The 15,930-nt window shown below is 35.7% G+C and overlaps 1 protein-coding gene across 1 annotated transcript in view; it reads left to right on the top strand.

The window, feature by feature from the left end:
• The window catches only part of MEI4 (meiotic double-stranded break formation protein 4), a 66,932-nt gene extending 52,031 nt beyond the window's left edge, over positions 1-14,901 (top strand). Inside the window, exon 6 of the mRNA XM_071742453.1 lies at positions 14,430-14,901. Coding sequence (XP_071598554.1) covers positions 14,430-14,681 — 252 coding nt within the window. The 3' untranslated portion in view covers positions 14,682-14,901. The remainder of the gene's footprint in view (positions 1-14,429) is intronic.
• The last annotated feature ends 1,029 nt before the right edge of the window (positions 14,902-15,930 follow it).

The following is a 15,930-nucleotide window of genomic DNA, read 5'->3' as shown; positions in this document are numbered from 1 at the left end:
GGTCCCGCTGTAAGGCTTCCCTACCCTCCAGCAGATGGACATAGCCACCTAGTTTGGTGTCATCTGCAAATTTACTGAGGGTACACTCAATTCTCTCATCCAAATCATTAATGAATATATTAAAGAGAAGAGGTCCCAGAACTGAACCCTGGGGGACAGCACTTGTGCCGGTCACCAGCCAGACTTAGTTCCATTCCCTACCACTCTTTCAGCCTGATCATCCAGCCAATTTTTTTATCTAATGCAGGCTATATTTGCCTAAACCAAGTGCCAGAAGTTTCTGAAGTAGAATGCTGTGAGAGACAATGTCGAAAACTTTAGTAAAGTCCAGATACACAATGTCCACAGCTCTTCCCTCATCCACTGGACAAGTCATCTTGTTGTAAAAGGAGATCAGGTTGGTCAGGCAGGACCTGCCTTTTGTAAAGCCCTGCTGACTGGGTCTGATCACCTGGTTGTCTTGTAAGTACTATGTGATAGTAGTAAAGATGACCAAGGGCTGTATTGTTATAAATTCTGAAATAATTGATTTCCTGTCATCTCACTGTTGCTTCTGGGTCTTGATTTGTGTGCCTGCTTGTAGCAAGTATTGGAGACTGAGCAATAGATGTGATTTTCTAGTTAGGGGGTACTTCTGAGAATGGACTAGTGAGTCTCCATCACTGTCCATTGGGATTATTGCTGTCAGCCAAGATTTGCTGCCTTTCTCATGCTTTTTGCAGCTCTGCTGACTTTTCATTTTCATATTTTTCCCTGTCATTTCACTGCACAATTTTCTCTAGGGCTGTTGATTTTCCTAGTTTCAGAACTTCTGAGTTTTGTTTGACTATGTTTAAAGCTAAACTGTTATTAAACTTAGGTTTATTAAATATTTATATTTTTTCTTGTATGTTTCTTGATTTTAAAAACAACAGAAATTACTGAATGACATAACCAAAAAACTACCACAGTGCTTCAGTTTCCATGTGCCTAGTTCCCTGTGTGAAATCTTTTAGTAAGCTCCTGGTACAGTGCTGGGAAGAGTGAATATTTCAGAATAGGCTTGACAGCAGTGGATACAATGAGTGAGAGACAGCTGTTCTAAGAGTTAAGAAAAGTAAAGGAATTGGTGTTTCTTAAATTTTGCTTTTCAGTGCAAGCTGAAGGATTGCTGTTTGTCATCCCAAAGTGGTTTCCTTAGTTGAAGCACCTAAATCTTTTAAGTTGGAAATGAGAAAGAAGGGGGTTAAATATATCCTTTTAAATTACATTAGTATATACCAGAGCTTCTGATATCCTATTTTCTTATAGAAAATATGCTTTCTTAGGAAATGATAGATATATACAGTCTAATCAGTGATTCAGACAACAGATTGTGCTATCCTCTGCAGGTTGCTTAATTCTACTACTTATATAATATTACTTACTACTTATATAATATTCACATCTGATTAACAAGCACATCAAAACCAGTCTGATACTATCTAGGGAATGTAATTCACTTACTTTTTTTGAAGTCACATTCTAAAACACTTGAACACTTGGTCATCAGTACAGGACAACTCTTCCATGACACAACACATTTTTCCAGTCCTGCTAACTCACAGTTTCACATCAAAAGTACCCTAAAGTGTTACCCTGAAGGTAATTTTAGTACAGGTCATTCATGTTTGTATTGCACTTACTTCTCTTTATATTTTTGTGCTTACACACACCGTTAACATTTGGAGTTCTGAAAATACTCTATCAAATTTTCATTAGTCTTTTAAGCATCTGTGTCAATATGCTCTGATGCTGTTACTATCATGCTCATCTTCCTAAACCAATGCAGAACCTTTTTGCCTCTATACCGAGTATGGCAGCTACTGGCATAAGCACTGTACTTGAGTTAGTTAACTTTTTCAAAACAAAGAGAAAAGAAATAACTTTCAGACATGCCTAAAGTCAAAATAAGCATAAAAAATGTTTCTCAACAAAATTATTCTCGCCAGTTTACTGACTCTCTTTTCAGAGGCTTGTATTATAAATGCAAGGTGAGCAGTCCAGAAGAACAAGTAATTGGCTGCTATTCAAAACTGCTTACAAACGTGAATATTATAAAAACCAGTAGAATAGCAATTACAGTCTGTGTAGAATATTAATGTGCTACTTTGCATGAAGCAGGCCTTTGAGTTCATTTTATAGGTGAGCCAGTGTAGAGTGGTTTCAATATGAAAAATGGCATACAGTAGTATTAATAAAATCCTGTTGCACATATTGTCATCACTTAATATGCACTTAAGCACAGTTTTATACCATACAATCATACTGGATGCAAGAGCAGCAGATTAAAAACCACTCTGAGTCTTTTGTCATTATTCTTTCATCAGTCAGTGTAGCAAAGTGATGATAGCTATTGAAGATCTAAATTTTGAAGAGGGCAGTTAGTTTAATTTTCGCTCATAACTGTAATAAATGATTATTTTGATTAAATCTTAAGAGCGAGTTCTTTAGATTTAATCTTGTGGCATTTACCAAGTACAGAAAATAGGTTCATAGCTATTATTTCTACGCAGTTCTAAAATATTATTAGGTTAATAAACTGCTAAAACTACATATGATGAATTGTGGCAGACTTGGCCATGTTATAATATTTTTTCAGAAAATATGTAACAGATTAGAAGGAGGGGTTTAGATAAAACCAACAAACTTAGACTTATAAAGTCATCTATTCTGAAAGGTTGTGATTTGAGGAGGAAACAAATGAGCATCACCACAGAAGTATAAAAATGAGTGTATGATGTAAAGAAGATGAGTATTTTTCTACCCTTAATCATTATGCAAGAACTTGATACCATGACAAACAGAAGGCAAAAAAGACATCTGAGAAAAAGACACCTTTCTTCGAAGAGCTGCTTTCTCTGTGTGAATATTCCATGCAAATTCTTGCTGTATGGGCTAATCCTCTGTAATCTTTGGGGTTTTTTTTTCTTCTCTGCTTTATCTGTTATCTTTGGAGCACTGGTATCACTTCAGATGTGTTTCTCTCTGAGGCAGCAGTTTTCAGCCAATACTTTGTGCTTCTCTGAGGATTCACATCTAATGGATACTAAATGTTGAGTAATGAGTAGGTTCAAGAAATACAGTGCTTCTAACTTTTATCAAAGTCAAGAAATTCATTGGATCATGCAGAATTCCATATAAGAAGTCCTAAATGGTGTTAATTCAAAAATTGAAAATTGTTCTTCAAAAGCCTCACAATGTTTTGTTTCCAAAGCTGTTTCAGTTTTTCAGGAGGACACTTTTCCTTCCAAGACTGACTCATTCATCACGAGGTTGTTACAGGAAGCAATGACAGTGTTGATATCCCCTGTCAGGCAAAATATTGTATAATTTTCAAGAGGAACACCTCCTAATTTGAATTTATATGCTTGCCTAGAGAAATGCCTTCCTCTGTGGTCATCTACCTATTAATGGCTTTCTTTCTAATGATAGAGTGGATTATATCTTTCTTTGCACTGGAGATTTTAGAACCATGTTAGATCCATTGGTTTAATGACAATCACTTTTCAGAGGGATCCAGTTCTGTGGATCATACTTCATAGGGCCATGCTTCTGGACATTCCACAAGTGCAGCCAGAGCTGGATCCACTGAAATAATGACCTTAGCATCACCCAGATGATGGCATAGTTTGACCCTCATATTGTCGACATAACCACAAGGCCTGATACATTCTGCTTCTAGTTTATTACCTTTTCCAGTTTAGGCTGTAACCCCTTCTTTAAGAAGTGCATTTGTATGTGTGTATACATTTGTATTAGCAAAGCCAGAAGCTGTTGCATTTAGTCTTCCTTACTGTCATCTTGAATCACTGATAACTCTCCCCCTGTTCAAGGATGATGTTCATAAGAAACTGTCACAGCAGGTTGCGTGTTCTTCTGACCCTGAAAATATGAGCAGTTTGCTGTAAAAAGAAAAAATAGTCTGCAGTTCATAGTTTCTTGGGGGGGTTGTTGTTGTATTTGCGGGGTTTTTTTCCCCAACTGAGTGGAATTAAAATCAGTCTAGAACCCAGACACTAAATTCCTTCATCTGCATATGAGTTTTTGAGTTGATAATTCTGATGTAATCTCAGATATTCAAGAGTTGAGGGGTGGGGTGGATGAGGAGACAGAGACAAATAAGTAAACAGATTTTCCTGCTTGTTGCTAAGTCCCTGTGTCACTTGGAGACAAAAGGGTTTGGAACAAATCATGGGTCATATTTTATTCTGGAAAGAGATTATAGCTAGCAAGAAAGTTTCGTGGGCAAGTAAAGCAACATACAGGGTGGTAATGGGCCAAGGCTGACCTTGTGCAGCTCTGAATGCTAGACTGAGATCCCACTGAGGGAACAGAAGGTGAAAGAAATCTAATGAACCCTTTAGGATTAAGGAAGTCAAAGTCTTTCAGTTCCTATTGCCCAGAGGATTGAGAACTGAAAAGAACATTAAATGAACCGTAGGTCTACATGGTGATAATCCCATTTCCTCCATCTCCAGTAGGGAATATAAAGTACATAGTATTAAAAGAAGAGAGAAAGACCTGTGACAGAATCGAATGAGAACTTGTTAAGAGTTCACAGATTGGAAAGCTTAAAAACTTTTCTAAATCAATATCTGTGTCCCAATACAGTATAGAAGAACCTGAATTTTATATAAAATAAGTTTGGTAGCAGAAACAATCACAGTTTGAGTCCCTTATTGGCTAATTTACTGCCATCAGGGAAATTTGAAGGAATGTATTGCATGGCTAACTTAAAGCCATTAAAACGTACCAGTAGTCTTTTTTTTTTATTTGTTCACAGTCTGCACATCACTGTATTATCCCAGAAGTTTTTGCTCTGCTGTGGCATACATATTCACTACAAGAGCACTGCTAGCAATGAAATGTAGAAAAGCTCAGATTCAAGATAATGATCTTCTAGTTAAGTTTGAGTGGTAAAATAGAAGGGGTTTTTTATATATTGCAGCTCTTATCTTTCAGGGGTTAGAAATGTTATGATTACTATGCCAACTAGGCTAGAGCTTCTAATATCTAGAAAATTGTAAAGAGTAAGTTACACTGTAACATAAATGATATGTGCACCTTAATTTTGGTAGGCTTTGATTTTGTTTTCTGTCCTTCTCTTAATAAGTCACTCCATAAGTCACTGTGATATTTTAGTTCCTACATTTGCTACAGTCATCTGAAATAATTTTAAAGAGGTAGGTAGCCTCCATACTTACTATGAATTGGTAAGATGATCTTTTAACGTGATCTTTTCACAGTGGTTTTAATCCATCTTAAACTTAAAAATATGTTAAATTACATTAATTTTACAGCATTATAGCTGTTTATGAGTAGCAAAGAGAAAAGAGAAATGCTATTGTGTTAATAAAAACACTCAAAAAGCATTGCTATGTTCTTGCATGTGTTGCCTACTGGTAATTATTAAATAGGTTTAGCTGCTTGTAAACAGCTTTGTGCGTATAAAGGAAGCAGCAAGTATTTTGCATTATCATATCTATTTCATGGTTCAGAAGGTTCTTTATTTCTTTTCCCAGATAATTGGAATATTTTTTAAAAAAAATCTGTCTCAAACTGATCATTAGCTATCGTTTTGAAAATCTAGTAATCCTCTGAACTGTTGGAATTTCTCCATTCTTTACAGGATTTTTTTTTTTTATAAGTGCCATGCTCTAATACCTAATACTGATTGCACAGTAGGTCTGACATTGGCATTGAATTTTACCTGCTATGTGGTCATTTAGTAATTGGCAAGTACTCTGCCACATGCAAGAGAGACCTGAATCATCTCTGAGAACCTGCTCTGAATGTCAGGTACCTTAATTCTTCTAATATGCTGCTGCTTGTTGGTTGTGTGTTGTCTTAATTGTGGTGAGGATTAGGGACTGTTTTCTGTAACCTCTCTGAAACTGTGTTAGGATATGAATTTTTTTTAGGTAAGTACCATACACTGGTTGCATTTTTAAGCTATACTTTCTATATAAGCATAAGCAGTGTTTTAAATAGTGCTAATTATTCTGCTAGTCTAATGCCCTTCAAAACATCCATAGTTTTGAAGTTAGCGTAAAGAGATTTGTATATTTTTGTTCAGTTTGGAATTTTGATTATTTTCTATTCTTTGATTTTATTTTAAATTTTTCCCCAAGACCATGTTATTGAGGGAAGTAAAAAAAAATATTTTCTTCAGATTCAGAATTTATAGATATTAAGAGTGGAAGAGTTTGTGGTGACTGGTGAAATACAACCTCTTGTGCATTTCAGATTTGTGTGGTTCCACTCACTGTCATGCTGGTGGAAAACTATCTTACCTTTTGCTTTCCTGGGATGAGAAGGGAAAAACTTAGAAGATACAAAAGGATAGAGATGGGGGTACAGCAGAGACATTGATATTGACAGGACAGGTGATTGTCAATAAACCAATGGATCTTAATATGGTTCTAAAATCTTTCATGAAAAGAAAGACCCAATCCACTCTATTATGAGGAAGAAATTAACAATGGCAGATGACCATAGTGGAAGGCATTTCTCTATGCAAGCATACAGGACAGGTTTTAACTGTAATTCAACTGAAATTCACCTGGTTCAGGTCATTAGAAAACATTGTGACCTAAACTAAAACGTGGACTTGAACTCTTTTTCTGCAAAATTCAGTTCCACCAAATGCAAGTATATTCAAGTATATTCTTAACCTACATTGGTGTCGCAGGCTGACAGACCGAATTCTATTGCTGCACTTGTTTGTTACTCTCTGTCTGGTTTGGTTTTGGTTGTTGTTTTTATTTTGTTTGCTTGTTGTTTTGGCTTGATTGGTTGGGTTTTTTGGTTTTTATTGTTTTTTCTTTTTTTGTTTGTTTGTTTTTATTATTTTTTAAATGCAGCTATCATAATGCAGTCACACGAATTACAATCTGTTACAGAAAGCTTTAGCATCTCTGGGTCTCATATGGGCCCCTACAGATATACGTGTGTCAGCATTCCATAACAGATCCACCACACATCTTGGTCACTTGCCAAAACCATGCAGGTTCTGTTTCAGTGGGCTTTGTTCAGGTCTTTTCTGACACTGAACATGCTTCAAGCTCCAGTTGGGATGTATCTTTCAAACAGATTCTTTGAAGGTTAAATGTACCTCTCCTCTTGTCAGGTCTAGGTAGTTTTACTGAGCTATGTTGAAGTTTGGGCATAAGAAGTGATACCAAGTAGTGAAAAGTCACGTGTTTCTCTAAGTAAACTCTCAATAAATCTTTTGAAACTAATATAGGAGCATATTTCAGGAATCCATTGTGTTCTGAAGTGATTGTAATTAATAGAAGAATTTTTATTGTTGTTGTCATTCAAAACTCAATTTTATTACCTTAGTGTCATTCTTTACCCATAAAAATGCTATATGTGTGATGTTTACTTTCAAGACTTGCATATATTACTAGCATTGCTGTGCACTTTATGACATTTCCTGTAGGATGAGAACATGATTTCTTATGTCATCAAATAACGTCTATTATTTTAATGATGTGGTTATTGCATATAGTATTTACTTTGTGGTAAATTAAAGAGAAGCACAGCAGGCAAAGAAGTGATGTTACCAACATGGTACTTTTTGCCAAAAGCAGGAGCTTGATATGTGTAAGGCTGACCCAGGGAATTAAATGGAAATCTTGAAGGACAGACAAGTCTGCCCATGAAGAGAGCACAGTTCTGTCTGGAAAAGCCTGTTTGAACATTGGCTGCAATCAAAGGACCGTAGGGCTTTCTGCCCAGGAGGAGTTTCCTTAGCACTTTTAAGAACCCTTGAAAAGGAGAATGTAAGAGCTCTTTTCTTTCCTACTTCTTGCTTTTCTTATGGGCAGTAACTACTAAATGGAGAAACTGATGGGTTGAGGTCCCCAGTGGGATGAAGGGAAGAGAATTAGAAGTGTAAAACCAAGAAAACTTGTGGGTTGGTTGAAGAGCAGTTCAATAATTGAAATGCTTTGAAATACCCTCTCCTGAGGGTACTTTAATATTAGAAATATCCTTAAGTAGGTTTAGAAGAACCTATACCATGATATATACTTTCACAATCTTTATTAGGGATTATTTTATGAAAAAATAAAATAAAATAATAATAATTCCACATTATATTTTATGCATCAGCTTGTGAAGAATTTTTTAAATTCTAGCATAGGTTTAAAACATAACAAGAGTGACAGAAGCGACAGTATAAGTTTATGCCATGTAGATAGGAGTAAAATAGGTTTATAAATTCTTATTATCCCAAAAAGGTCCATAAATTCATTTTTTTGTTCTCTCTAAATGAGATTTCATAGTGGCTCGTATTTTAGCTTTCTTTAATAGGATAATGGAGATTAGAATTTACTTTTTAAAGCTTTCTGTGTCTTTGATATGTTATTAGAGAGGCAATTATGATTCTTGCTTCTAAACGGAAGCTTAGATTATATACTGCTGGTATATTTAATTTTTTTACAATATGTTGTGGAAATCATGTGGCTAGATAAGAATAGTATTGCTTAAGATGGCTTAGGAATTTCTGGCAATTCAGTGTGTCATATTAAGGGCTAGCAACAGATGACCCTGCTAAATGATATATGGAAGAGGCACGATGCATAGATGTCTCAGGGATAAGTGTCTTCCCCTTAGGTGACAGATTTTAAAGTGTGTGTTCTGTTTGCTAACCAAAATTCTCCAGGGTATGCCAAATTACTGTGCCTGGAAGTCATCTTGCAACATCATTTCTGCAAGATTCTTATTATTGCTTCTGAAACCTTTCTACTGTGAGGCTGGTTGGGATATCTTAAGAGCTGTTGACAAACTGTATCTGCAGATTAATTTGTTCCAAGAGTTTAGCTGATGGTTCCTCCTCCTCAGGAATTTAACTTTCAAAAATGTTACTTATTCCTTGGCCCTTTCTACAGTCATCTTAGGTCTTAATCTTTAAGCAGAGCTGTTGAATCTTAGAGAGCTACTTAAGAAGAAAGTGATGGAATGAGTAAAAAGGACTCAAGAGGTTCAGATCCCATTGAATAAAAGGTAGTGGGAGTTTTTCTTTAGATACTGAAAGAGAGTGTAACTCAGTTTGAACTTTCTTGGTAGGTGAATATTGGGGTGGTTAATGAGGATTATGTTTACTGGGAGGGAAGTTAGGGAAATATGCATTTCAAAATCACAAAACAAAAAGCAATCAAAGAGAAATGCTAATCAGCTAAAACTGAATCCGAAGTCATGGTAATTCATAAGGTAATTGCCTTTTACAAACCAAGTACAATAGTATTAAAATCAGAACAAAAAGATTTTTAGTAGTCTTTCATGTATTCCCACCTTAAACATTTTGGAGATGCTTTTTAGTATGTTATTTACACGTTAAACAGCAATTAGAGATAACCCCTTTATCATGCTATGTGCTTTCTTATACAATAGATTTAGGAAAATTTTAATGATCCACATAGAGGGTTTTTTACATGCTTGTGGAACATCCAGTGAAAAGAATTTCCATGTTGTTTTGAAGTAAAATGCCTTTTTTCCTTTTTATGGCACATGCCACCTGCTGAAAAATAACTTGTGTTTAGGACTTGATGCAGCAATGAGTAGCTTAAATAGGGCTTTCTCAAAGGAAAAATGAAGGGTCAAAACCAGAATTCACTGTGAGAATAAATTGTCTTTGTTAATAAAATGAGAATGTATTGCCACTTGAGGAAACAATTCAATTGTTCTTGAAATATATTTCCATTAACCTTTGACTCAGGCTGGATAGGTAGAATAAAACAGTGTTGATTTTGCTGAAAACTTAGATTTTTCAGCATTACCTTGGCAAACGCAAGCATTACTAAATGCTGATTCCTCGTTGATAGCATTGCCAACCAGTCAATTCTTTCATATTTCAATATGATAATTTAGAAACTTTTTTCCTAAAAAGTGATGTTGTCAATATGTGTCCATTTAGGAATATCTTTTAATAACTATATACTTGTAAGGACAACTATATTGTAAAAAAAATGAAAACAGTTTGAGAGAAGCATAGAAAAAATGAAAACAATTTGAGAGTGAGCATAGAATGGCTTGGAATTTGATCCAGGGCCATCTGAATAGTTCCTTTGCACACAGGAAAGATAATTCAGACCTAGTGTCTTGAACACAAATGCCATTTTAGCATAATGACTGTCATTGCTATGTACATCTTTGAGCAGATCCTTTTATCATGTTAGCACTGGTTTTAATGATAGCATTGTAAAGAAGATGGGTTAGAGAGCTTCTCCCCTGCTTTCAGATTATGTACCAGGTCTCTGTGCTTTTCCAGGTGGTTACCCTGTAATGTAGGAGAGACTTGGGGAATTAATTTTAAGCCAAAAGCTTTAACACTTGCTGCATTCTTAATTTGGTGATGTAAATATACAAATTCTGATTATCAGATCATCAAATCCAGACAGGAGATCCTTGCACCTGTCATTTCCATTTTATGTAAAGCTCAATCTTATATATTTAATAATTTTGAAGAAATTATGTAACCTTGAAATTTTTTTTTTAATTGAGAAATCATAGTAATAATATAATTTCAAAAGTTAAATTAATAACTGAAGTGTCTGCAGAATTCATCTTACCACTAAGAAGTACATCTGCATATAGATGGTGAGGAAAACTTGGCAAGGACTGGTGTCACAAAAAACAGTGTCCAAAACCCATATTCTGTACCCATAAGAAAAGAGTGTTTATCTTAAAATTCTGAAAAACAGTGTCAGGGTTTAACACTGGCCCGGCAATTAAACCGAGTAACAGATGCTCTCTATTAATCTCTCTCTCCTCCCTGATAAAGAAAGGAGAGAGAATAAGACAGAGAGACTTATGGATTGGAGACTAAACAACACAACTTTAATGAAACAGTAATGATAAACAGGAAAAATTGCTAAATATATACAAATATACAGGAAAATGGATACCACATTCCTTCCCCCTCTCCCCCCAGCAGCTCTCACGTCACCACCGAGGCTGCAGGGCAGCTCTGGGAAAGTCCAGGCTGGACTCCTGGAGTCGGCAGCAGTTGGGAACTGGAGGCAGGAACACACAGATATGGGCTGGCACGGATCAGGACCACAGGCAGAGGAACGGACGGGATCCTTCCAGGATGCCGGGTGAAGGAAGGGAAGCAGGAAAGGCAGGAAGGGCAGGCAGCCGGAAGCTGGAAGCGTGGCTTGGCCCTCATGATGCCTCAAATTTATACTGAGTATGAGGTGTATGGGATGGAATACTCTGTTTGGTCAATTCTGGCATCTATCTTGTCCGTTCCTCCCCAAAGGAGGGATGCAGGTGGGACCTCTTTATTCCTTCTGGAGGGTAAAATGTTCCTCAGAGCTGAGCAGTGCCCTTGGCTCTGCACACCAGTCTCTAGCAGTAACTGTAAACATCAAGTGTTATCAGTCCTAGAAGCACACACTGTCTGAGAAACTTGCTGTTAATTTCAGCAAGTGCAATTACTTACAAGTGACTTAGCTAAAAGCAAAAGTACAAGACAGAAAATCACCTTTATCCTGGCCCAAACCAGGACAAAACAGTTAGTGTTAAAGATATTTAAAGTTGGTATTAATATTCTGGAATTGTAGCCTGGATATAAATGATTTGCTTTACAGACATGCCTTCTGCACTTTGGCCCAGCTGCAGGTATGTGTGTGTACATGAACATACACTGCTACTCACTCCCACAGACTGCTGAGCAAGACAAATGGGTTTGTTATCTGACTGCACCATTAGGTAACAGTAAAGGTATTCCTTGCAAATTCTGTGTCATAAATTCATGTTGGTAGTAATTGCATCAATTAGTGCTACAAAAAGCATCTCACGAAAGAAATGAAGACACATTTTGTTCAGATTATCAAATGGGTTGGAAAGGTTAATAAGCCTTAAGTCAGAAAATGTTCCAGATGAGAATTTTTTCCCCTAGTTTTATAAAACAGGATTTCCAACGGTGTTTTTCCCCTGAAAAGCCTTATAGAAAGGCTTCCTCCTTACCATCAGACTTAGCCTTTTTGTTCAAAGTCAGTTCTGTGTGGCTAAAGTAATTTTTGTTTAGTGTAGTTTAGTAGTATTTGCAGAGGAAAGAGAATTAGCTTGTGGTTTCTATTATCTATAATCAATTAGATAGTTTACTGAGTTGCAATTAGTTGCACTTTTGAAGTCCACTGAAAGTAACACAATTGCTTAACTGCTTGAAAGAGCCTGAGGTTAAGGGGATAAATGAAGTGACATAATTTGCCTTTCTGAAACACCTATTGATTTCTCATGCAAAGGGTAGATCTGCGTGAATTTCCAAGCCCAACATTTAAGAATCAAACCAATATTTTTGCTTGTAGCATTGTACTTCTAATATCCAAGGAACTAAAAGAATAGAATTTCGATTTAAGCTTTTACATAGATGTTTTTCTGGGCACAGTCATACTTTATTACTCTAGAGTTTCCAGACATGGCACACATGAGAATGTAGTTTTGAATGGGGTGAACTACATCTTGGAAGGCTCAGTTGCCAAAACTCAGAAGTCTGATACCACAGTGCATGCCCTAAGGTACTTCTTCAGGCTTACAGCTGCTGACTCTTAAAGCTTTACTCATGCTTGGATATCCTTGGACATCCTAAATGACAATAAATTTCTATTTAAGCAACTGCATCCCACCCCCTGCTTCCCTCTATTGACTGACATAGGAACCAAGGATAACTGAGCTTTTTGATCCCTGTTTTTGGTCAAATTGCTTCCACACTGAAAGACATAAAAAGCAGTCTTTGTGGGCCTTTAGAATCATCTGTTCCCTGGAAATGCAGGAAATTATTAATACCTGTTATTTTTGCAACTTAGCTGTAGTCAAATAAGCCAAAGAGATACATTTATCTCACCAGTATTAGTTAATAGTCAAAACAATCAGTGTATAGGCATGGTTGTCCTAGAGTCAGATACTTGGTATTGGAAGAAACAGATTGTCTTGTTACCTCTTTTTTAGAGGGTTTACCCTAATTATACTATTGGATTTAATTGGACTTTAAAAGTTAATATTGCCCTTCTATATATTTGCTGTCTATCATGATAAGAATGTTGATATTGAATTCTTGACAGCAGCTTCTGAACTGCAGATATTCCAGAGAGACAGAACCAGAGCATGGAAGGCTAAGGATAACATTTTTTAGCCATTAACAAGGCATCTAGAAAACTCAGCAGAATGACTTTGGTACACTGGGGCTTTGCAACAGGATGGTTACGGTGTCTTTGTGTTGTCCCTGAGGTTATCTGAAAGCCATCACCCTAGGGAGCATCAAACAGGTTATATGACTCAGAATGACAGAGTGAGTGATCCCTGAGACACATCTGCTGCAGAGGTAGATAGCAGCAGCCTTACCTGAGGAAGGTAAATTGCTGTCTTGTCATTAGATTCTAGTGGATTAAAAAAAATCAGTTATATTGTTTGTCAAAACAACTGCTATGCAGTAAAATTCACACTTTGGAAACTCTAGCAGTACACACAGTTTAGGGTTTATAAAATGGTTTTATACTGATTCATAGACTTGTGTCAAAGCTTAGACCCATCTGGCTTTCATACTGCAGGCCTGAACAGTTAGTTGGGTAGTCTTGCTTAAGGCTATTTGTCCATTTTCTAAAATACATAATTAAGCTATTTATATATAATTAAGGCTATTAACCTATGATTTTTACATTTCAGCTCTGATCATCTAGCAACTGTAATTGCCTTTTTGAGATATTCTCAAGAGATAGTCTCTAGAGAGACAGCTCCCCAAGATCCAAGTTTTTCTCTTAACAGTTATTCCCTGAGTATGGCAGAGGTTCTGAAAGCTTCAGTTTGAAACTGCACTTTCCAAATACAAGAGAAGTAAATTTACATTGGATAAAGCTGTAAGGCTTCTTAATGAATTTGTAGTCAGTCAGTTTATTGACAAACTGACTCTCCTACTTTGTAACTGAGTCAGATACATAATTCTGGCTTGTATATTTTCTAACGAGATTGAGAATTTGTATTTTTTATTTGGTTTCTAGGGGTGTCACTTGAATGGATGATTTGTCTATATTTTATTTTTCAGAAACTAGAAATCCACTGGTTTTAATTATATACCTAAAGCAGAAAAAGCTGTTGTTGTTTATTTCATGTAGATCACTGTTGTCTGTCACAGCATAGGTATAATTGGGTAGAAAAGAGTTTGGCTCATGAGCGGGAGGTTATTTTGACTTTTCATTTGGCAGGATGATGGAGAATGAGTTTGGCTGTTATCACAAAAAGGAAAACATTTCTTAGAAGTAATCATGCTGAGTGTATAGCCATTCTGATTATGTGAATACTACTGCAGATTTTAATGTTATTCCTTAAATTGTCATCTGAGATGGTGAGATGCAGAAGCATTTTCAGATCGTGCTCATGTATCAATTTTTCTTTATTCCCAGATCGAGGCCATGTATGACATTACCCAGTATGAGAATATTTTTCATCTGTTCATGATACTGGAACAACTTCTTCAAAGTGGGACAGGAGAAAGTAACAGTTCAAGCTCAGACTTTGATGGAGAAGAAAAAATCAGATTTCTGAAGGACCTTGATCAAATGATTCTTCACCTCTCGGATGAATTCCCTTTGCTTTCTTTATATTTATGGAGAGTGAATGTTCTTTTGAACTCATCTCAAATACAAATTGATTAAAACAGGCAGCCTACTTTTAGCAGTGCATTTGTTGTGGGATTGCACTGAAAAATTTTTGAGCCAGATAGGAAAATTGTTGTTATTGAAAAACAATTACTTTAAGCTACTATTCTATACAGTAGTTTTAAAGATAATGCAATTTATTTCCATTTTTTAAGTTAGAAAAAATGTAATAATCCAGCTGCTGTTTTAAATAAATGCTATTTTTCATAATGGAAAAGAGTATCTTGTTGTTTGCATACATAGTGAAAATGACAACAAAGAAAGGTGGTTCGGGTGATGTTTAAAATAACCCCTATGAATTTTAAAATCAAGATACAAGGTGCCTCTAGAGCTTCAGAGTTAGGAAACTAATGCATGTCTTTTTAAGAGCTGTGTAGCTTCTGTGTGCTTTAGAGACAATGGCCGGTTGGCAGAAAGTAAAATATTTCTTTTTAAACTCAGTAACTTATCACTATAATTTCTTACAGGACAGACTTCCTTTCTGATTTAATCAAAAGAGTCATTACTTGAGCAAAGTAAAATCTGATGCTGACTTTTACAGCTTTCTTACATTTATTGTACACTGCTTGGCTTTACTTGTATATGCACAAGTGTAGGCACCCTAGGCCAACACTATTTACTCCAAATTGACTAATGATTTCAAAGATTTAATCTGATAAATTTAACTCTAGTCTACTTTAAAGCCCTTCTGTTTAAAATTAACGAAAATTTATAAAATTACCTTATGTATTATCTTATTTTTAGCTTTTTATTTCTGTGATGGAATTATATTCATAGTAATACTTAAAGTAGTGTATTTAAATAGAAGTCAGCTTAAACATAAAGGCCTTTAAACAATGAGTTCAAAAATACCTTAAGTGCTTCAGAGTCTTTGATAAATCTAGAGACTATTACAATGAATGGCATTTTTTCTACTACATTAAATAACATTTTAGTTTTGTTATGTCTCCTAATAGTCCATATTAACTGTATATATATAACATTTTTATCATTAGTCCTTATCCTTCCCCTTACACCTGTTTTGTCAGCTCCATTTTTAAGTCAGAAAAAATTATTTTTACTTTTTTAAATACTGTAAATATCTTGTTGATCTGAATGCACTTATTTTAGATAATAAACCCATTTACATATGCATGTAAAATATATTAATATCTATAAAACAAGTTACTTTGATGTTGAATTGGCTCCACAGAGAGATTCTTACACTTGCTTAGACACTCAGCACTGTTCTGTTTCTTGAACTTAT

The sequence above is a fragment of the Heliangelus exortis genome, chromosome 3 (genome assembly GCF_036169615.1).
Source record: "Heliangelus exortis chromosome 3, bHelExo1.hap1, whole genome shotgun sequence".
In the NCBI taxonomy this organism is placed as follows: Eukaryota; Metazoa; Chordata; class Aves; order Apodiformes; family Trochilidae; genus Heliangelus; species Heliangelus exortis.
The sequence above is the reverse complement of the archived record's forward strand: the minus strand, read 5'-3'. Positions and strand labels throughout refer to the sequence as shown.